General features: G+C 37.4%; 2 protein-coding genes and 1 pseudogene across 6 annotated transcripts in view; 2 read left to right on the top strand and 1 right to left on the bottom strand.

The window, feature by feature from the left end:
- Positions 1-8147, bottom strand: part of CCDC82 (coiled-coil domain containing 82) — a 33891-nt gene extending 25744 nt beyond the window's left edge. For 3 of the 5 annotated variants that reach the window (XM_035009330.1, XM_035009335.1, XM_035009334.1), the window contains exons 1-4: positions 8073-8147; positions 7595-7777; positions 2503-3236; positions 1791-2019 (exon numbers count right to left, since the gene is read on the bottom strand). In XM_035009330.1, the coding sequence (XP_034865221.1) occupies positions 1791-2019; positions 2503-3222 (949 nt within the window). In that variant the 5' untranslated portion in view covers positions 3223-3236; positions 7595-7777; positions 8073-8147. Of the gene's footprint in view, positions 1-1790; positions 2020-2502; positions 3237-7594; positions 7948-8072 lie in introns of those variants that run through there. The other 2 variants (XM_035009332.1, XM_035009331.1) reach the window with 2 other exon arrangements.
- A 92-nt stretch (positions 8148-8239) lies between these two features.
- On the top strand, positions 8240-10747 carry JRKL (JRK like). Its single transcript, XM_035009329.1, has one exon. The coding sequence runs from the start codon at positions 8871-8873 to the stop codon at positions 10443-10445; it is 1575 nt and encodes a 524-aa protein (XP_034865220.1). The 5' UTR covers positions 8240-8870; the 3' UTR covers positions 10446-10747.
- A 10494-nt stretch (positions 10748-21241) lies between these two features.
- LOC118013421 lies at positions 21242-22642 on the top strand (annotated as a pseudogene).
- The last annotated feature ends 905 nt before the right edge of the window (positions 22643-23547 follow it).

The raw sequence follows: 23547 nt of genomic DNA, 5'->3' as shown, positions 1-23547 counted from the left end.
TGATGGCACAAAAAGTCACTATGGGTAAGGCAGCTGGCTCCCTAACATGAATTACGGCAGTAGCACCAAACCACTAGTAATCACTGTAGTCATCATTGCTATACATTCAGTAAAAAGCTACTTTCACTAAAGAATGTCTTTGATGAAGTAGTAAAAACTATCGATTTTATTAAATCTTGAACATACATCTTTTTAGTATTCAATGGGATGAAATGGGAAGTATGCATAAAGGACCTATGCTGTATCATAGTATGATCAATCATACTTTGAGGAAAAACTGAGTTGGGAGCTGAAAAAGATTCATTTATCATGAAACACTATGTTTACTTGAAAGAACAACTGACAGGGCACCAGCCTGGTTCAGTCAGTAGAGCATGCAACTTTTTAAAAAATTTATTTATTTTAGAGAGAGAGAAAGAGAGAGCAGGAGCAGGAGGGAGAGAGAATCTGAAGCAGACTCTGTGCTGAGGGCGGAGCCCAATGTAGGGCTCGATCTCAGGACCCTGAGATCACTACCTGAACAGAGATACCAAGACTCGGATGCTTAATGGAATGTGCAACCCAGGTACCACAAGCATGTGACTCATGATCTCAGGGTTGTGAGTTCAAACCCCATGCTGGGTGCAAAGTTTACTTACTTACTTACTTACTTACTTACAAGAAAGGAAGGAAGGAAGAAAAAGAAAACGAAAGAAAGAAAAAGAACGAACAACTACAAACAATGGATATTCAGGCATTTGTCAATTTTCTCAAAAAAGAACAAAAGGAACCTGTGATTTCAAGAATTCACAGTATTTGTTGCCAGAGATTAAAAAAAACCAGATTTTTAAGTAGAAATTAGAATTTTAGAAAACTTGTATCTGCTACTACTGTGAGCTTGGACAGCTTCCCCATACCTAAAAAAATTTTTGATGAGATTGGTGGTTGATATTAACAGATGTAATTTTGAAAATATTATATAAAGAAATGTGTCAACATTTGGAAGATCTACATAACCCAGTGAACCAATGTTTTCCAAATGACTAATGCATGATGTTACAAAGTCATGTATGGGTAAAAGATCCATTCAAACTGCAAGACAGATTAATGGAATGCAATGTAAGTAGGGATTAAAATTAGTTGCATATATAAACCATACAAATGAGTTTATATGGTTTCTGATTCCATATTGCAACTAACTTTAAGAAACAATCACTTGTTGAATTGTGGTATAGTGACAAATAAGAATATCCACATTATTTTGAAGATACTTTTAAAATCTTTCTCCCTTTTCCAGCTACCTATCTGTGTGAAGCAAAATTGTTCTCATCTACTTCAACCAAAACATCAAAATACTGAATGCAAAAGCAGGTATCAGAACCTAGCTGCCTTCTATCAAGCTATATATTAAATACAATTATTAAAATGTAAAACAATGCCATTTTTATTTTTTAAAGTTATTTTTAATAAAAATGGTATTTATGTTAACATGTAACAAGCTTATTAATGTTAGTTTAAGTCTTAATTAATAAATATATTTTAAATTTCTCTGTTTTGTATTTCTACAGTGGTAAATGTTGATAGGTAAACCCCACAAAAACAAAAGCTCTTTGGGGTCCTCAATAACTTTTGAGTATAAAGGGTTCCTGAAACTACTAGAAAAGACTATTATCAGAGTGACAAAATTACCTAAAAATAAAACCATAGTTCCTCATCAATGACTTAGAGCATATAGTAAAAGGCTGATTTGATACTTGATATAATACCATGATTAGAGCAAGTCATAAAACATTTTCTTGATATTAACTTACAAAGAGAATTCTGTTTTACTAATTTCAGTTGTGATGTAGTCAATTTTTCTCCTCGCTGGCTTTTATTCTCTTCATCACCTTCCTCATCTTGAACTACAAAGTCATCAATAATATAATCATCTCCATCTTCATCATATTCATAATCCTCCTCCTCCTCCTCCTCCTCCTCCTCCTCCTCATCATCATCATCATTTTCATCACTGCTTGGGCAGGATTCCTTTTCAGAGTCCTAATTAAATTAAAACACATCCTTCAGTAAATTTGTACCCTTAAATTGTCAGTATGGATATGAAATTAAAAGATTAAATCTGAAACCAAAACAATGATCCATGGAAATTAACATCATATTGTAAGGTTAAAAAAAAGTCTTATCATGTTAAATGCTGAACTTTTGGAATTAGGAAGAAGATAATATACCTTGGTAAATGATATAAAATGTTTAAAGTGGACATTAAGATTATAATTAGAAGTTAAAAAGAGGAAAGACCATATGAAACAGTCTTTCAATTTTAAAAGAATGATAAACTGAGGCTCATGATAAAACTATATATTAGACACAACAGTGCAATCAAACATGTTCAAGGATACTTGATTGAAAAATAAATTCAAGAATTGAGAAATAGAACAGACTCAACACTTTGATTTTTATAAAAAATAAATACTTTTAAGAAAAATTTAAAAACAGTAACAAAACCAATAAAATATAACACACCTCAAAATCTCTACTACTATTTCGTCTCTGACGAGATCTTTGTTTTGAGAGTTCTTTCAGTTTCTGGAGTTGTTCTCGCTTTCTTGCAGCTAGAGTTTTTTCAGGTTCTTTTTGCTCCATCTCAACTGAAGAACATTCATCTTCAACCACTCTACGTGGACGTTTAACACCTACTTTTCTAACTAGGATATCACTATCATCACTCTCATCACTGTCATACATAACAGAGGAGATCCTTTTTCTCTTCCCTCGCTTGATGTGTTCTTCTTCTAAGTCCTCTTCTATTATTTGTCCAGTGTGTTTGTTGAGATCATCCTCCTCTTGACTTGAATGTTTTCCATGATCTGGTAAGTCAACACTTCTATATTTGTTTTTGTTCTTTTCTTCTTCATATGCTGAACTGTTGCCAGTGTTCATGAGATGCTCACAGTTACTACTTTCACTTTCAACTTTAATTAATCTAAGTTCTCTTTCATTTTCCGGCTTTTTATTACTATCAAACCCCTTGTTATCATCAAGCTCTTCATCACTGTCAAGCTCTTCATCACTGTCAAGCTCTTCGTCGCTATCAAACTCTTCGTCACTGTCAAGCTCTTCGTCACTATCAAATAACTGTGAGATACTACTTCTTTTAGTCCGCCTCCAATCAACTCGAGATTTCTGCTCATGCTCTTGAGTTGTAGAATTTTTCCTTGTTTCGTGTCTTCTAACATGTACCATTTTCACTTAAGCTTCTACAAAATAAAGTTATTAGGAATATAATAATGATAACCAGATTACAACAATGAATGCATTTATGGTACAAACTATATTTATTTGGTGTTATAAAATGGTTCACAAAGGTAAAAATCACATAAAATATCTGAGTTAAGATAGTTTATTCAACATATAATTTATTGAACATCTATGAAATAATTGTATGAACATTTATTCTGAATTATGCTATATTTTGTGCTGAAAGGGATTCACAGAAAAATAATGGTCCTGTTCTCCAGAAGATTATTATCCATGGGTAGAACATACAAACATATATTAAGAAAAATGCAAGGTATTCCTTTAGTACAAAATGAGAGATAAAAATAACTGCAATAAAATTATAAAGATGCAGGAAGTACAGTATAGCAAGTGCTTCACTGAAGATTTTATTGAACAGATATGATCTGATAGACTTCTAAAGGACTGGCTATATTTCAACAAAAAGAATGACAGAAAAAAGGATTTCAGGCAGGTAAAAATGGTAAGGTCAAAACTTCGGCACTGAGAGAGAATGGTATGTTAAGTAAGTAAGTGTGACCAAAAAAGGTGTGAAGAAAGGCTTTATGCTGGAAAAAAAGAGACAAGTATAGAAACATAGGGTGGGATTACTAGGATCATTCATCCTTAGGCCAAGGATTCTGAACAGAGAAATGATATGAATTATAACATAAAGGATCAATCAATTTATATGAAGAAAGTTATAAAGTAGTAGCTGACAAAAGATAGCATTGTGAAATTAAGAGATCACCTATCCACTAAGATTGTAGCTTCTGTATACTTTAGTAAAATGGCAGTGGCTTTAAACCACTCAATGTTAAAGATATAATCCAACAGAAAACTTACTAATAATCCAAAATTGGGTGAAAAAATAGTTTCATGGTGAAGCAGAACATGATATTGGGAAGGAAAACAAATACTGTAAGTTTCTGATTCAGAGAAGGCTGACCACCATTAAAATTATCACAAGTACATAATAAAGGAACAATTAGAGACAAGTAAGATAACTAGAACAGTAACACGTATATACTTCTGTAGTTGCTAAGGAATTAGACATATGATCACAATGTAATGAGACTGACCTCATAATATATGTATAAGAACTTATATATTCTATTGAGTGCTATCTCCTTCAAAAGAAATCACCTTATGAGACTAATTATTCCAATATTTGCACTATGGCACAGAATATTCTTGGAGATTTTCTATAAAACATAGTATCAAACAATACATAAAAATATGAAAATAACCCCACTCCAATTTTTTTAATCCCCAAAAGTGGCTTAAATACCTATTTTATTGACTTGTCTTAGTTTAGGGACTGTTAGCAGCTTCCAGAAATTAAATCCAATTTCAAAATATGAATATTAATTACCATTACAGATATTTTTTAAATGTGCTGTAACTTTGAAGGTAATCGAAAAATAGAATGCCAAAATTTTTTGAGCAATGGTAGTATCACTGAATCAAGTTTATGGCTTTCCAAGATGATTCCTTTTTTGGGTGGGTGGGAGTGGGGGAAATACCACTCATTTGATTGTACAAATTCTGTTATGTTTAAAAGCAATGTGACAGTTTCTACAATGGTAACACCTCATATAAAATCAGGATAACGGTTGCTAAGATTATATACCAGAAATTTTCTTTATAGTGTAGGCTGAAGAGTGACCTTATGACAGTAACTGCTAGGAGATACACTAAGCATTATAACAGCAATCTAACAAATCCTAGTCAACAGACAAAATATTGTGTTACTTGAAGTTACACTTTGGTTGCATATTACAGAAGGCTTATAATAAAATCAGCAAAGATGAGAATTGTGGTCAAAATCACCTTTAAAAAAATCTCTATATTACTCTTTAAAGGATGTTTTTTTATATACCATACTGCTTCACAGTAGATCCACCCAGTTTCTTCTCCAGATTTTGAACAGATCACTGTTGGTTTTTTTTTTTTTTAATTAAGCACCAGATAAATCAGGCAGCTTATATTGTGAAGCCATATGTTACAAATAAGTATTTTTGGGGCACATACAGTTAAATTTGCACAAACTGTGCAAGTGCATTACACTACTAATGTCTTTCTAATAAGTCTGTCTGAATTAGGAGAAATAATGAAAAAACATTCATGAAAACAAATGACAAATATGGCTTCAGTAGATACACTAAAGCAGGTGTGAACATTAGGAACATTAAATGAAAGATGATTTTATTAGTCCTCAAAAGCAGTTTCATGTACACTAGATGGCTATCTCACAAAAGACAGTTATTTATCATATCAATAGGTGACTCCTATGACAATGGTAGAACAGGTAAGCACATGACACTATAAAAATACCTATCACTACACATGGTTAAGCTATGAAAAAATCCTATATGTTTAGGAATTTTTTAGTGTATTTTCATATCTGTTTTTAAATCCTGACAATTATCCTAGAAGGAAGATACTGTCTCCCTTCATTTGTAAATATCAAAGCCAAGGACATAGAGTTTAAGTGACTTACCGAAGATCACACAGCTTGTTAGTGACAGAGCAGGGATTAGAAACCAGGTCTCCTGATTCCCCATCCAGTCCTACACAGTGACTGCTGCCAATATTATATTTATACAAGGTAGTAAAAATCATGCCTTTAAAAAGTCATTATTTTATCTCTCATTCATGCTAAATTTTAGTTTCATAAAATAATCAAAATAGTTTAGAGTTTACAAACATGCTTTTTAAAAAATTATGTAACAGAATTTTAGTGCACATGAGTTAGGCCAGACACTTCTGGAAATCGTCCAATAGGCAAGAAAAGAATGTGCAAAAGTGATGAAAATTTGAAACTTCCCTCTACCATCTTATTGATGACACTGATTACAAAATTTAAGGATTCCCCATTGAGTCCAAAAGTAAAAATTTCAAAAAAGACAGTCTCTGATGAGAGATAAAAAATTTATTTGGGAAAACTGCAGTACTGGATATCTGAAGAAGCAAATTTTATTTAAGTAAAATAAATCAAGTTTCATTTGTCCAACTGCCAAATTTCCAGTTCTCTCTTCATATTTCAAAACTGCTATTTTATCAATAACGTCAAAAATTCTGTCATTGAAAAAGAAGATAATTTAAATATGGTAGGCTCCTCTTTTAAAATTGTGAATACTTTTCCTATGTTAGCTGGGGAGGGAAGAATGATGACAGAGGGAAAAGGTGAGTGAACTGAACCTGAGGAGAGAAATGAGAAGGTGAAGCTAGGCTGATGAATAAGCCATCTCTTGGTCTTTGGAATTCACTCAAAAAAAGAATCCATGCAATGGATGTAATTTCTTTATATGCTGAGTATATACTCAATTTCTTGAAATGAGAATTTAATCAAGCTTCTTTAATGAAACCTTACCTTTAGGCAAAGAGAAAAACAGAAAGACTCCAAACAGAAAGCATTAAATAAATGAAGAAAATCAATACTATCACATCTTTGTGCTTCATAGTCAGTATCACATAAAAGGCACATACATAGCTATGCTCTCTTCCAAAGAAAGTAAGTTAAAGGTAAGAATCCATATTACTCTCTCACCCACACTAACTCTACAACTAAAAGGTACTTTGATGATACTACTTCAATTTCTCATCAGAAGAAATATCCTTTAGTCTAGACTTTGAGGTTAACTCATCCTAAAGAAAAGATTCATTCTAGGAATCACCTGCCCCGTCAGATGACAGTTTACATTTTTAAGGTTTGAAGGGCAACCATTACTTGAAACTCCACCAGAAGGGGTGCATTCCTGTTTGTAATACAACACCCCTCCCTGATGTTTCCTTTTATAGGACAGTTTGGAGAGGAAACCTTAACTGATCAAAGAAATGGTTACTGAATGTACACACTATGTGCCAGCACATGCTCAGAGCTGTGGCGTTACCAGAAGAAATCAACAACACGGTCTCTGCTCCCAAGGAGCTCACAATCTGATGAAATTACTAGGGACACCAAAACAAGCCGGCATAATACATGATTTAAGGGCTACAGTGTATGATTCTGATTTAAGTTCTTTTCACATTGCTGTGAATAAATTTATCACAGTTCTTCCACTGCTGGAAAACAGGGCAGCACAACAGGACAGAAATAGGAAATGGGAAGGTAACATATAAAGAGAGGAAAGCCAATGTGCCCCACTTAGAATCACGAACCAACGCTCCACAATTTCGCATAGAGTGCATCCTGCCAGTTTAGCATCCGGGACAACTACAGTATTCATTAAAATCTTTTAACACTGAAGGTGGTTCTCTAAATCCTGCAGGGTTGAGTGTCAGAGGAAAGATCGTCTGGGGAATTAACACCAGAGTCATTTTCCTGATTACAAACCTGGCTCTTGGGCGGAACGCAGGCACCCAGCGCAGCACGCCCGCCAGTCCGCTGCTCTGCCTCCGGGAGAGAGGGGCACCGTAGCTAGGAAACCGGACCCTTAGAGCTTCACGATGACGTGCGAGGGACGACACAAACCCCCAGGCCCCAGAAGCGCTCCGCACCCAGAAAACCAACAAGAGTCTGGAAAGGCCAGAAACCCGCGAAATCACCACTCGAGCTTCGCCCAATAGTCCTGCCCACTTCCCCGCGGCGGAGGAAACTGGCACCCCGCCCACTGCAGCTCGGCCCAGGCGGCGCGCGAGTGGAGAACTACGTTGAGGGGTGTCGTCCCGCCCATCCCGAGAGTGCCCGCGGGAATTTTTTTTTCCCGCCTGCCGGGAGGCGCGCTCCCCCTGCTCGGTTAATAAACCATTAGCAGCCTGAGCGAGAGCGAGTCCCCGCCCCGAGCTGGCCCCGCGCCGCCCCACGCCCTCACCTTTCAAAGCTCCTCGGCCTTTGCCTCCGCCCCAGGTACCCACTCCAGACTGGCGACGCTCCTCCTCCTTCCGGGGACCAGGGGAAGTCCCGCCTCTGGGAGGAGCAAGGGGCGGGGCCGGCAGCGGGAGGGGGCATCTTCCGGGAGCGTGTGCTGGGGGAGGAGCGGTCGCCGCGCGTTAGTCAGGGAGCGGTGCGGGTCCTGGTTCCAATTGAGGTGGGGAGAGGGGCCCGGCGGGCTGTGAGGGGCCGGGAGGACTGTCCAGGCTAAGCCCCGCGCGGGGAAGTGTGGCTTGCGGTGGAAGGGGTTGGCTTCTGGGGAAGAAATCAAACCTAACCGTTCACTTGGGGAAGGGGGCTAGTCCCCGACTCCCTGGTTCTTCCGCACTCTGCAGTAACTTTGGGGTGTGGCAGGGGCTAGTGACCGGCGTTTACTCCGGATCAGGGCGTGAAGGAGGTTTGTGATCACGATGGGGTTATAGTCTTTAACGCGGCCACTGGGGGAATAAAACAAATGTTTGTAATCCGGATTATCCGCGGTGGCTTGGGGCCTCCTCTACTGCCCATCTAAGTTAAAGGCCTGTTCCCTCAAACTTCCTCCCAGAGCTCTCATCTTCCCCTGCCGTCTCTTTGCCGGCCAAGCACATCCGGGGACGGGGCCAGGGCCACCAGGTTCCTGGTAAGGTTGAAAGACTGAGCGTGGAGGACTGTTAAAGTGAGTCTGTGTGAAAGAAGGAAGGATTTTGTAGATTGCTTCAGAGGGAGTGTGGGGTGAGGCTGTGAGTCCCAGAGCCTCAGCATGTCCGGGAAACGGAAGCGGGTGGTGTTAACTATTAAAGATAAGCTCGATATAATAAAAAAACTTGAAGACGGAGGTTCTTCCAAACAACTGGCAGTGATTTATGGAATTGGTGAGACAACAGTTCGGGATATAAGAAAAAATAAGGAAAAGATTATAACTTACGCAAGCAGTTCTGATTCCACAAGTCTTCTGGCCAAGAGGAAATCTATGAAACCATCCATGTATGAGGAACTGGACAAAGCAATGCTAGAATGGTTCAACCAGCAAAGGGCAAAAGGGAATCCCATATCTGGACCGATTTGTGCAAAAAGGGCAGAGTTCTTCTTTTATGCTTTGGGAATGGATGGTGATTTCAACCCCTCCGCTGGTTGGTTAACTCGTTTTAAGCAGCGGCACAGCATTAGAGAGATTAACATTAGAAATGAAAGATTAAATGGAGATGAGACTGCTGTGGAAGATTTTTGTAACAACTTTCGAGACTTTATTGAACGAGAGAATTTACAGCCTGAGCAGATCTACAATGCAGATGAAACTGGACTCTTTTGGAAATGCCTACCATCCAGGACTTCTGTGATCAAAGGTAAATGCACTGTCTCGGGGCACAAGTCAGTTGAAGAAAGAGTCACTATCATGTGTTGTGCCAATGCAACAGGTTTACACAAACTGAAACTTTGTGTTGTGGGGAAAGCAAAGAAACCTCGCTCCTTCAAGTCAACTGACACCTCAAACCTGCCAGTTTCTTATTTCAGCCAAAAAGGTGCATGGATGGATCTTTCCATTTTCCGACAGTGGTTTGATAAGATCTTTGTGCCACAGGTTCGAGAATACTTAAGATCTAAAGGCCTGCAGGAAAAGGCTGTGCTCTTGTTGGATAATTCACCAACACATCCAAATGAAAATGTCCTCAGGTCAGATGATGGCCAAATATTTGCTAAATATTTACCACCTAATGTGGCTTCATTGATCCAGCCCTCGGATCAGGGAGTCATAGCGACAATGAAGAGAAATTATCGTGCGGGTCTTCTTCAGAACAACTTGGAAGAAGGTAATGACCTGAAATCATTCTGGAAGAAGCTAACTCTGCTAGATGCACTTTATGAAATAGCAATGGCATGGAATTTAGTAAAGCCGGTTACCATTAGCAGAGCATGGAAGAAGATTCTTCCTACCATAGAGGAGAAAGAAGGCTTGGACTTTGATGAAGAAGATGTTTCTGTGGCTACTGTGGCCACCATTTTACAACATACCAAAGGACTGGAAAATGTGACTACTGAGAACATTGAAAAATGGCTTGAAGTGGACAGTACTGAACCAGGCTATGAAGTGTTAACTGACAGTGAAATCATCAGAAGAGCACAAGGCCAGACTGACGAATCTAGTGAAAATGAGGAGGAGGAAATAGAACTGATTCCAGAGAAACATATTAATCATGCAGCTGCTCTCCAATGGACTGAAAATTTATTGGATTATCTAGAACAACAAGGTGATATGATTCTGCCTGATAAACTCGTGATACGTAAACTTCGAGCCACCATCAGAAATAAACAGAAGATGACAACCTCAAGTCAATAACGGCATGTCATTGTTAACCATTGTTTTGGTAATTGTGTTTGTAACTCTTAATCTCTGCAGTGTGATTTAATTTTCTTTGCGTTCTTAATTCTCAGTCACAGCCCTATGAAGTGCAGATACAAAAATGTATCTGAAGTGGTTCGAGGATTATGTTTTGCATCATCTCTGTGTCTTTATTTGTGCAGATAATTGAAAGCTGATTCTGTATAGATATAAATTACATATACACAGGTATTCACTTTTGTAGATCTGCAATTACCCCTTCTATTACAGTGGCATTCCCTAAACTTTCTAAAAAAAAATTACAGATAACAGTGAACAGATTGAGCATTTTCCTGAAATCTGTTGTTTGGTTTATGAGGGCTGCCACAGTAATCTTTTCTTGTGTTAACATCTTAAATGTTAACGTTTTGTGTATCTGTATATACTGACAGGATGAGAAATATTTTAGATTTCAGGGTGATCTGTAATAATTAAAAGAAGTCCAATAATGAGGAAACTGATCAATGAATTATAAAAATAACTTAGAAATCATACTTTTGTTATCTTACATTTGTTTATGTGGCAAGAGGGGGAGATTTTTCTGGAAGTAAATATATAGGAAGTGATTACTAAATTAGTAAGAGAACTATTTGAAAGCTGATATATAAATGAGCTATTCTGTTCTATTCATTTGTAGAAAACTGGGAGTTGAAAATTTGGGGAACTTTAGGTTATTTATACAAGGGGAATAAATAGGCTTGTTTTAATTGGGTCTTATATTATGAATTGGGTAATTATTTATTCGTAATTATAGTACAGGTTTTGTAATGTTATATGTGGTAATACGAACTCCCACCTTATATGTGGGGAAGAACCTTGGGAATTTAAAGTTATGTTTTTTTTACTGTGTACTTGGAAATGTCTATAGTTTGAAAAAGTTTATCATACCTTCCCCTTTGATATGAAAAAAAGAAATGAGAAGAATAAAGTTATTATTATTTTTAACAAGCCATAGGTTGTGACCTGTTTTATGAAGAAAGCAGAAATAATTATGGAAAGTGCCAGATTCTAAGGACTTTAATTTACTCTTTTGACACTTGTAAAAAGGTATTCTTTCTTTTAGAATCCATTTAAGTCAGATTTTTGATAAATTTGCTTAGTAAATTTAATGTTTATTCAAGACATTGAAAAGATTGAATATTGATTTAATCTGTAATTTAAAAGCAGAAAAGCAGTGGGTCTCCATATTATTTCATGTTTTGGCCCTTTAAAAAATGTTCTCCATCAGTCATTTTTTTAAAGTTTTAACTGTTTCATTGAAATATTTTGCATTTTATATTTATAGTGCCTTTCTTAGAATTCTAAGACTTCAAGGAGACTTTTAGCTTCCCTAATTTCTGTTATCTTAATGATGTATGTCCAGATTTTTTTTAAAAGACTTCTGTGATGACAACTGTTTAAAAATTATTGCATGAATTGCCTCAGTGCACAGAGGAAAAAGCATCAGAAACTAACATACGTATTGATTCAGATAATTATCCATCCTGCTATAAATTCAATTGTATATAAAAGAATTTTTCATTTTTCTAATATGAAAATGTATAAAAGCTTCTTGGAATTTCTGTCTGGATTTGCTCAATTTTAAAAATTGATCTTGTCAGTGAAATTCAGCTGTATCGTTGCCACCTAGTGGTAAAATTAACATTACTGTTAAGCTGTGTGGTTTTAAATATTAATATCAAGTAAAAGGTTCACTGTTTTGTGGCCTTGAGTGTGAATCTTGTGACTCTTTCTCTAGCCTGTGAGAGACTGCTCTTGTTTTTTAGATTTATAGCTATTTTCTCTTTTCTAAAAGCTGCCAACACTGGTAGGCTGTAGTTCTGTTTTGGACCGTTTTATCCTTAAGCGTAAGTATAAAAGCTGCCAATTATTGAATACCATGTTGTGTTCTAAGCAATATACTTATATAATCCTCAAATCATGGTGGAAATACTGATGCTCAGCTCATACTCTTAATTGCTGAAGATCACTTGGGTACAGGTAAGAATTTAAGCCCAGATATTTGATGCCAAAAGCCTTGCTTGTATTATCCAACCTAGGCTAACCTCTTAACATTTTCCAGTCTTCAAAATGTATTTCCTGCCACCAGCCCCACTCCCCCCACCCTTCACGGATGTCTGACTTTACTTCTCTGTACACTTGTGGCAGCAACTGCCCTTTCCTTTACTCTTTTATGAAGTTAGTCTTCCTCTTTCATTACCCTATAGTTCATTTCCGTTTATCCCCAACCTAATAGCATTTGAAACTCGAATCATTGTCTTTTGATTTCTGGTTAGCCATGCTCAGTGAGGATCCTTTCTCACTTAAACAATTTAAAACCCACCACTGAGAAAATAAACAGGTCATGAGAACATTTCTCTTTAGTTTATGAGACAATCTCAAAGAGATGCGAGGAATTGGCACAGTATTGTACCAACATGAAAGTCTTGTTAGACCAAAGATACTGAAAACTGCTACTCTGAAAACCACATGAGTATGTATATACTCAGATTCATATAGATCAAAGGGGGGAAAAAAAAACAAATGAGATGATAAGGGGAAGAGAAGGAAGGATAGGTTGAAATACAAGAAGAGTTGGTTAGAAAAGAAAAAAGAAACGTGGGCTGCAGTGAGGTTAATTTTGTAATAATGTGTGTCTCACCATCATAGTCCCAGGCTTACTAATATGTGTTGCTCATTCATAGATGGTCCCTGGAATCTTTGCTTTTATTCTTTCTTACAGAATGTTTAAAAGTCAGTGCCAAGTTAAATGCATTTGATCACTAGTTGGGAATGGTTAGTGGATGATGACGGAAACTATTTGGGTACTATATCTGCCCCAAAGTCATAAATCCTTAGTTCCTGATTCCTAGTCCCTTCACGTCCCACCAGAGGCTGTTTGGCTTTCAATTTCTCCATTAAGAAATTAGCCACAGAGGTACCTGGGTGGCTCAGTCAGTTGAGCGTCTGCCTTCTCCTGGGGTCGTGATCGCAGGGTCCTGGGAAGGAGCCCTTCATCGGGCTCCCTGCTCAGTGGAGAGCCTGCTTCTCCCTCTGCCCCTTCCCCTGCTCATGCTCTTTGTTGCTCTCATTCTCGCTCTCAAATAAATAAAATCTTAAAAAAAAAATAGAAATTAGCCATAGACCTAGTTTTCTCACCAGTCTTGCCAGGTTTTCCCATTGATGAGCCTCAATAAAGCAACAGCTCTCAGAAAACCCATCTGTACATTACGATGTTTCTTTAAACCCATACTCCTAGTAGCCAAGAATTGTATGAGAGTAGGTTTATGGGCAGGAAATTAGGAGCTTACTTTTTATGAGAGATTTGGACTTTTTGGGGGTGGATGGTGAGGGAAGTGGAATTCTTTGCCAGGTGTAAATTTAGTGAATCAAAAATTGGTTGGGCCTTAGTATATGCATAAGACTACTGGGGGTGGTGTGTTTAGGAAAATAAAAAGAAGAGTGGTTCTTGTCCTTAAGGATCTTGAAATTAAGGTGGAAAAATGACATTTGAAAAAATAAAAAAACATCTGTTCAATTGTAAACTCAAGTAATACAGCCAACATGATGTGATAAGGACTATGTGAAGAAACCATCATGATTTATTTTGCTTATCCATTCCTTCGCTGGCTTGTACTTTGTATACCGTTTACATTTTAAGCTTTTCTTCGTTCTTGTTTGTTTTTTTTTTAAGATTTTATTTATTTATTTGAGAGAGAGAGAATGAGAGACAGAGAGCACGAGAGGGAAGAGGGTCAGAGGGAGAAGCAGACGCCCCGCTGAGCAGGGAGCCCGATGTGGGACTCGATCCCGGGACTCCAGGATCATGACCTGAGCCGAAGGCAGTCGCTTAGCCAACTGAGCCACCCAGGCGCCCTTTCGTTCTTGTTTTTTACTGATCCTGAGTGACCTCATCCATTTCCATTACCTGCATGCTTAGGACCCCAAATCTACCTCCAGTCGCTGTCTTCAGAAGTCCAAATTTGTATCTTCAATTGAGAAGCAGGATTTAAGTTTGGAAGGGAAATTAAAATTGTTGCTTTTCTTCCCGTCTGTAGTAGACTCTACATTAAGCATTCTGATGTCAGAGGTACCTAGATGGGCTAAGGAGTTGAAATAATTTTTTAACTGAATGTCAAATTAAGCTTATCTTCCTTGGTCTAAAATAGCAAAACAGATAATTATCTATTTTCTTATCTCTGTCCTCTTTCTTAGTTAGCCTTTTCTGATGTACATACATGCCTTTGCCTCTGACCATTCCTTCCCACAGGCAGCCATAATGCTTTCTGGTTTTGGTATCCTTGTTGCTACTCAAGTATTAAAATTTAGTTTGTCATGTTCCAACCCCTAACCTCCTAAAATGACCACCATTTATATTCTTTACACCAACCATATGCCTTAGAAATGTACTCTGTTTTCCTCAGTTTGGGCAGTGGCAACTTCCCATAGTAACTAGGCTTATGCAATTAGAAGCGGGGTATGAAAGAATGCCCAGAGAGTTCTGGTCGCTGGGGACACCCAATAATGCGAAAACTAGTGTCCGTAAGACCTTGGAGCCCGGTCTTGAAGACTTGTAATATATTGTGAAGTGATTTTTGCAATCTGTGTCTCTTAATACTGGATTAGGAGATGAAGGCTCAATGCAGAGTAGTAGACATTCAACAAATGTGTACTCAGCAAACACTAATTGTATACTTTCTCTGTGTAAGACATGTGTTAGGCAATGTATGGGATACATGGATAAGACTATCCGCTTCAAGAGATTTATATTAGAGACATGTAGAAAAGGGAGAGAATTAAGTGTTACAGTGTTGATGGAATGCAAAGAAAACACTCATAAAATCTGATATGAGTGACATAAAGCAGTATAATCTGATAGGAGTAGAGTCATAACAATTGAGTTGGTCTTGAAAAGCAACTGAATTTTTCATTTCGATTTTATTTGTCTTCAGTCATTGCCAAATGTCCTCCAGGGGGCCAAGTCATCCCCACTTGGGAACCACTGCTGTAGAGCTACAGGATCACAGGTACTTGGTTTGCTTTCCAAGTTACTGAAGGTAATATTTATAAAATATTTCTACCACTATCCCAAATTACACAGCCTTTGGTATTTATTTCCCTGATGCCCGCTTCCTGATCACTGATTTAATGCCACACACTTGAGATTTTTGTCACAGCGACACCCCACTTCAAGGTACCCATTTCTCTATTGATCTGGGTGACTCTAGCTAATGAAACACCTCAGAATTTTAGAGATTTACAATAATGTTTTTCTCTCAGCAGTTTTGTGATGATAAAGGACTTAGTTGGAGCATGACTCTTCTTTAAGTAGATTCATGGACCTAGGCTCCTTCTGTCCTGTGATTTTGCGTTTACTAGACTCTTAAAAATCTTCTGCATCTAGTTAGCAGATGGAAAAAGAGAGAGAATGAAGAATATACCCTGCTTCTTAGAAACTTCCTTTTCTCAGAAGTGATATACAATTTTTCAGTTCACATCCTAATGTTAAGAACTAATCACCTGGCCCTACCTTCATACAGGCAATGCTTGAGAGTGACTCCCTAGCCAGGCAGCTGCTTCCTAGTGACAACTTTATACTCTGGAAGGGGAAGGCACACTTTAGTGGAAAATTAGCCCTTTCTGAAACAAAAACAGTGGCAATTATTCTTATAAAATCATCTAAGGAGCCTTAACAAAGAATATCAGTGCATGAGTCCTACTCTAGGATCTGATTTAGTCTACGGTAGTTATAATGGGTTCTTGTTTTTTGTGTTTTGTGTTTTGTTTTCAAGTTTCCACATATCTCTCAATATGCAACCAAGGTTGAGAACCACAAGATTATGAATTTGCAAGGTGAGCAGAGTAGAAGATGTGGAGACAAGAGACTAACAGGCTCCTCTGATGGACCATGAGGTCAAGCCTATGTATAGCGGCAGAGTAGTAAAGAAGCTAAATAAGAAAGCAAATTAGCATGTATATGCATCTGTGTATCTTTGTAGGGGTAACTATGATATCAGAGGAGAGACCATGGAACTTGGAAGCAGAAGACCAGTATTTAAGTCCTAGTTTTACCATTTTTCAGTTCCAGAATTCCTAATTGGTTCTTTTTCATAAGTGCCTATCCTTTCATGTATAAAAAAATCTTATTATTTAAGTGTATTAATTTTACTTATTTGAAAGTTACAGTTTGAATTCTCGTCAATCTCTGACTGTTCTCTAACATTTACTGAGTTTGTGGTCTTTCATAGAGTTGGTACTATGCCAATACTTGGACATTGTTAATTGTGCCTTCCTCATGGAGTTGAGATTACCTGAAAGACTATGGTCTCTGCTTATACAGCACATATTGTGGGAGGTATAGAAACATGCTAAAGTTTGGTCCGAGCCATTGATAGTGAGACTAGGAAGTGGACATTATAACCTGCCAGATGGGGACCTTAGGAGTTTGTTTTCTGAGCTTGGATGCTCCCCATTCCTTCTGACTTTACCAGCTACCAGGGGCATTGTTCTATTAATTACCCCAAGCTCCTTCTTGAACACAGGCATAGTTTTCTCCTGTGCCTAGCCTGGAAAGTGGCAGTTGTGTGCCTGGATCCTTACATCAGGCCTCTTGTTGGTTTTATCTGGACTTATGCTTCCAGCTTTCACCACTTTATTATGTGGAATACAATTTTCTTCTACATGATTTATGGCTCTCCAAAAGTTTATCTTCTTGTTTTTAGGATGGCTATACTTGCTTCTTTTTAAATTTTATGTTTTTTTCTTATAATGTATGTGATTGATGTAAGATGAGAATAAAGTATCTAATGTCTCCATTTATCCTGATATCAAAAATCCTAGCAGTGTGATCTTGGGTGAATCTCTAAGTTTCTCTGAGTCTCATCTCTAAAATGGGGATAATAATACAGACTGTTAAGAGGAATAAATAAAATAACATACAATACTTTGTGAACGAATACTAGTTTTTATATTATTAATAGGAAGGATTAAAGGACCGGAGGCATCAAAGATGAAGAGAAGAGTGGGAGAGTATGATAATTGAAACAGTAGGAGTTTGTGGTTGAAGGGAGGGATAATAGAGGTAAAGATTTGCAACTTTAGGTATTCACAGTGTGTTGAGGCAATGTATACAATCAGGCTCTGGCATTTCTTTTTCAATGCACTACACTGCTTTCTTTTATTATTGTATGATATGGGGACTCTTTATCATGTATTCATTTGTTCATTTATTAATTCATCTCAAATATTTATCTACCTATGAATATTTACCTCCTTCATAACCAAAAAATTAAATAATCATCCCCTAATTTCTTCTTGCAGATTTGTGTAATCATGAACTTGGAATTAAATTCTTAGGTATTTTGTATGTTAGAAAAATGACTCGTATTTTAGGTTGCTATACTGCTTCGTTGATCAATGAGAGATGATGAAGAGAGATGCTCAGCAAGATTGATGATTTTTGATGAGTAGCATTCAAATTGGTTTTAAAAACCAGAATTATTTTGAGGTTATCATTTAGAAATGCAGGTAATATATAATATTTATTCATTGATTTATATAAATACATGGTACAAATACTCTTGTTGACACACAGTTAAGATATTTATGTATAATACATATTTATATTACCTAGAGATGATTTGATGGCTTTAAAACAGAAATCAAATACAAATAAAAGTAGTTAAAGAAAAATGTTCAATAATGATTATATTCTAAAAGTATTAAAATATCCAATATAGGAGTTTTATTTTAACTGAGTTTTCATAAAATCTCTCCCAATGTAAGGGATGTTTTCTTGAATTGCAAAGATGCCTGGTCTTTAATAAGTTCTTTTAAAATTTTTACAGATAGTTGCATTAACATCAATCATATACTCTCTACCTTGACAGAGTTGCCTTCTAATCAAGCTACTGTCATCATTCTTGCTTAAAAAGCTGGAATATAGGGCGCCTGGGTGGCTCAGTTGGTTAAGCAACTGCCTTCGGCTCAGGTCATGATCCTGGAGTCCCAGGATCGAGTCCCGCATCGGGCTCCCTGCTTGGCAGGGAGTCTGCTTCTCCCTCTGACCCTCCCCCCTCTCATGCTCTCTCTCTCTCTCTCTCATTCTCTCTCTCAAATAAATAAATAAAATCTTTAAAAAAATAAAAAATAAAAAAATAAAAATAAAAAATAAAAAGCTGGAATATATGAATTTAGCCTAATTAGGATATAATTAGGTTAAACCTGATTTGGGTTGACAGAAAGCCCTGCAGGAATTCTAAAAACAAAATTAATTTTCAAGGATTCAACATATTTCTTGTTAGGTCATAACAATATACAAAGTTACATAGCATTTTTAAAAGCATGATACACAAAAGCTTCAAAATAAAAGTAGACATTCATGACATTTATTTTCTGTCAGATTATTAATAGCATTTAATGGCATTTTAAAAAATGAACTAATGGAAAAAAATCCAAGCATGAATGACTGATAAATTCTATCATCTAATGAAATAAAATTTATTAAAGATGACTGTGGACCTTTGTCCACATCTGTTCAACACAAAATGTGTAGGATGGAGAAGAATGTGGTTTGTGGGAGCCAATGTAGAAAAGGCTATGAATAGTTTAATATCAACCAGTAATTAATGAAGTGTACATTAACAACATAATAGTGACTATTTACAGAAAACTTACATATGCCAGGAATTGCTCTAAGTTCTAGGAATTTAGCAAGAGACAGCTATGTATTGCTCTTAGTCCATGGTTACAACAAATTATTTTGTTTATTTCCCTGTGGATCAACTAACAACAAGGAAGTAGTTTGTAGCTCAATAAATGACTTAACTTGGTGTTAGAATTGTCTCCGGATATAATGAATTTCCCCAGAAGTATAGAGTTTTCTATCATTAGTAGAGCTAAAATTTTGATTGACTGCCAGATCACTAAGCTGTTAGCGAAATGGTTTGGTCACTATACTGGTTGTGGGATGAGATGCCCTTTTCAATCCTGAGGTTCCATGATTCACTCACATTGAAGGGTTGTAGGGAGAGCACTGATCAAATTACCAAACAGGAATAAATATACTTTCAGAAGCTTTCATTTACACATTCAGTGAATATTTACTCAGTGCTTACTACATAACAGACACCGTCTTTAACCCTTAGGTATCTAGCTTTTGCAATAAGTATAATGAGTTTTGGAATATGTCTTTTCTTTGACTTCTCTAGTTTCAAAGAACCACATTTTGCCATCAAAATATACCCAATTATAGAATCTAAAAAAAATTAAGGGGAATCCAGAAAGAATTAGACAACAAACTTAACAAGACAGATAATAGGCTTCTCTTTCAATAACCTTTTTTATTGAATTTCACAGGGATTTGTGGTTGTTTCTGGCACTTAGGACAACAGATTGACCTTTTCCTCTCTTGGCTATTTAAAATTACTAACTATGCTACAGTAACAATAATGGTATCATTTACCATGTGCAAACCACCCTTCCAAATGATTTACATGGATACAATTTATTCTTCACAACAATATTGTGATATCATGCAGGAACTATATGTCATAGTATCTCTTTTACTGAAGAGGAAACAGGCATAGAGAGGCTTACTAACTTACCTAAGGTTAAGCAGGTAGTAAGAGATGATACAAAAAAGCTGTGTATTGTGCTTATTTTCTATTTGGAGTTATAAACTATGTACCATATAGCCTTTGTAGATAAGAGAATCTGTATGCCTGGCCCACTTAATTCTCATTTGTTATTGTTTGGCAATTTTAATATATGAGAAAAGGAAAGTGGATATAGTAACATGGAGGAATTTATAGTGGAAGTTCATAAATGTTTACAACACTAACCTGGCTCTCTTTCTGACTTTCCTTCATAGACTCCTCTTCCTCTTCCTATTGAAATTGAAGGTATATCTTAGCATTCTGTGTAGCTCTTCTACCCTGCTCTTCTCCTGTGCCACATAATCCCTGAATAGTCTTGTCACAGATATGGTTTCTATCACTAGTCTGAAGTTTTATAAATCTGAACTATACATTTCCAAGTAAGGCCATTTTCCTTTGTTCCATCTAGATCAGTATATCCAACAATTTAGGTAAATTGGGGTTTTGAATTGTATTTTAAACTGTAAACATTTTCTTTTTATCTGTAAAGTTAATTTTTACAACTAGGGATGACATTTAGCTATTTCTCTAATTTTTTTTTTTAAGATTTTATTTATTTATTTGAGAGAGAATGAGAGAGAGCACATGAGAGTGGGGAGGGTCAGAGGGAGAAGCAGACTCCCTGCCGAGCAGGGAGCCCGATGCGGGACTCGATTCCGGGACTCCAGGATCATGACCTGAGCTGAAGGCAGTTGCTTAACCAACTGAACCACCCAGGCGCCCGCTATTTCTCTAATTTTAAGAAAATCTACATAATCTTTAATTTGAGCTATCAGTGAGATCATAATAAGCTAATTATTACTAAGATAAAATTAACCCCTTATGTCAACATAGATTGCAATTAATGTGTATAACAGTTTTCTACAATAAGTTTTCTAACAAATGTAATTCCCTAAAATATATTTTTAAGCCCAGTTTTACAAAGCAATATTTGGATTTATAATCAAACATTCAGCATTTTTTTTTTTTTTTGCCATTTTTAAGAAACAGATCTAGAGGTCAATCTCAAATTGTGGTCGCACAAATAAGCATTGATTAGTATTTTATGATAACTCATGTAAATAGTTACCAAACCTCTCTTTTATCTAATTAACAACATGTAATGGCCATTAAAAAGTACTACAGCTGGCCCTCCGTGCACCACCCACCCCCCGGCAGCTCTGGATGACACGTCTCCAATAACAGCTCTGGTGGGGAGCTGTGGCTCCCTGCCTGCAGGGAGGTGCCAGGTGCCCCTCAGCGCCCACCCTGCCATCCCACCCCACTGACCGAATGAAGGCTGCGGATGATGGCGGCCTGGAGCCTTCTGCTGCCCAGGCAAGCCACAGGGAGGGTGAGCTTCCACGTGAGGGACTGCTTTTCTCCTGTCAGACATATGCCTATGTGCTCATGGTCAAGGAGAAGGGCAACCTCTGAGAGTACTGCTTCACCAGGAAAAAGGATTGTCCAGATGTAGAACATGCAAGCAGGCATTTTACTGCAATGTGGAGCGTCAGAAGATTGGCTCAGGCACAAGCTGGAATGTTGTTTTTGGGGAAAACTGGCATCTCTCAGAGACTGTAAGTCTAACTGCAAGGATTCTGGCCAACCAGAAAATCCACCAGAGAAAACTCCTTCAGAGACATTGTTAGCTGCAAAGGAGTTGGCATCAATCTGGGTAAATCAGACAATGAGAAGAGGACTTGATTCCGAGTGACATTACTGCTCTTCCTCACTTTTGCTCCAAGCCCCTCCAATCCCTGACAGTGACAGCTTATCGGTCCTCTTTGAACAGGGTAGCTGTAATGGCTTCACAACGGAAGATGACGAGCTTTCTTGTTTGGGATCAGCAACATTTCCTGAGGTTGCGCTAATGAATCATAGTTGTTGCCCCAATGTCATTGTGTCTTACAAGGGACCCTAGCAGAAGTAAGAGTGTACAGGATATCAGCCCAGGGGAGGAGCTTTTTACCAGCTACATTGACCTCCTGTACCCAACAGAAGACAGGAATGACCAGTTAAGAGATTCTTCTTTACCTGCACTTCCAGGAGTGTACCACCAAAGACAAGGATAAGGCCAAGGTGGAAATCCAGAAGCTCAGCGATTCCCCAGAAGGCAGAAACTATCCATGACATGGTCAGATGTGTACACAGTGTCATCGAGGAGTTCCGAGGGCCAAGCACTACAAATCCCTTAGTGAGCTGCTAAAGATCTGAAGCCAGGAGAAGAGGAGCTCCGTGTTTGAGGACAGCAATGTGTACATGTTGCACGTGATGTACCAGGCCACGGGTGTCTGCTTGTGCATGCAGGACTGGGGAGGAGCCCTGTGATATGGACAGAAAATCATTAAACCCTACCGTAAGCATTATCCTCTGTACCCCCTCAACGTGGCCTCCTTGTGGTTAAGCTGGGAAGGCTGTACAGCGGCCTGGGAACCAAAGCTGTAGGAAAGCCCCGAAGGCCATTGTAATAATGGAAGGAGCTCAGGCAAAGATCATCCCTGCATTTCTGATATCCAACGGGAACTTGAAAGCCACTGAAACTATGCCAACATGTTAGTGCTTATTTATTTATTTATTTATTTATTTATTTATTTATTTATTTATTTATTTATTATTATTTTTTAAATATTTTATTTATTTATTTGAGAGAGAGAGAGCATGAGGGGGGGAGGGCCAGAGGGAGAAGCAGACTCCCTGCTGAGCAGGGAGCCCAATGCGGGACTCGATTCCTGGACTCCAGGATCATGACCTGAGCCGAAGGCACTCGCTTAACCAACTGAGCCACCCAGGCGCCCTGTTAGTGCTTATTTAAATGCTAGTGCAGAAACCTTCAAGGATTTGAATATTTCAAATCATACACATCATTCTCTCATTTCTGTGAAATCACTGGAACGAAAACACTTGCCCTTAAACCTTACACGTGGCTTACCTGGACGTTGGTCTTAATCTTTAATCTTAATACCAAAATAATTTTTTGAATGCTTTTTTTTTCCCTAAGAGGTATGGCATAGTTTCATATATTATCATATACTTTGGACAGATTGAACTTAAAAAAATGTGATTCTTTTCCCCTTCATGCTTATTTTTAATTTTAATTAATAGATCTTATTTTTAGAGCAGTTTTAGGTTTATAGAAAAAGTATGCAGAATGTACAGAGTTCTCAAAAACCTTTTTCTCTGCTGCACCCCCTCCTTGCAGTTTATGCAATTATTAACATCTCCCTTTAGTGTGGCACATCTGTTATAAACAGTGAACCGATAATGATACATTATTATCAACCAAGGTCCATAGTTTATTAGGGTTCACTCTTTGTGTTGTACAGTTCTAAGTGTTTTGACAAATGCATAACACCATGTATCTACCATTATGGTGTCATACAGAATTATTTCACTACCCCCAAAATTTGGTATTCCATCTCTCTCTTTTTCTAAAGATTTATTTA

This window comes from Mirounga leonina, unplaced genomic scaffold (genome assembly GCF_011800145.1).
Source record: "Mirounga leonina isolate KUSES-001 unplaced genomic scaffold, KU_Mleo_1.0 Mir_153, whole genome shotgun sequence".
NCBI lineage: Eukaryota > Metazoa > Chordata > Mammalia > Carnivora > Phocidae > Mirounga > Mirounga leonina.
The sequence above is the reverse complement of the archived record's forward strand: the minus strand, read 5'-3'. Positions and strand labels throughout refer to the sequence as shown.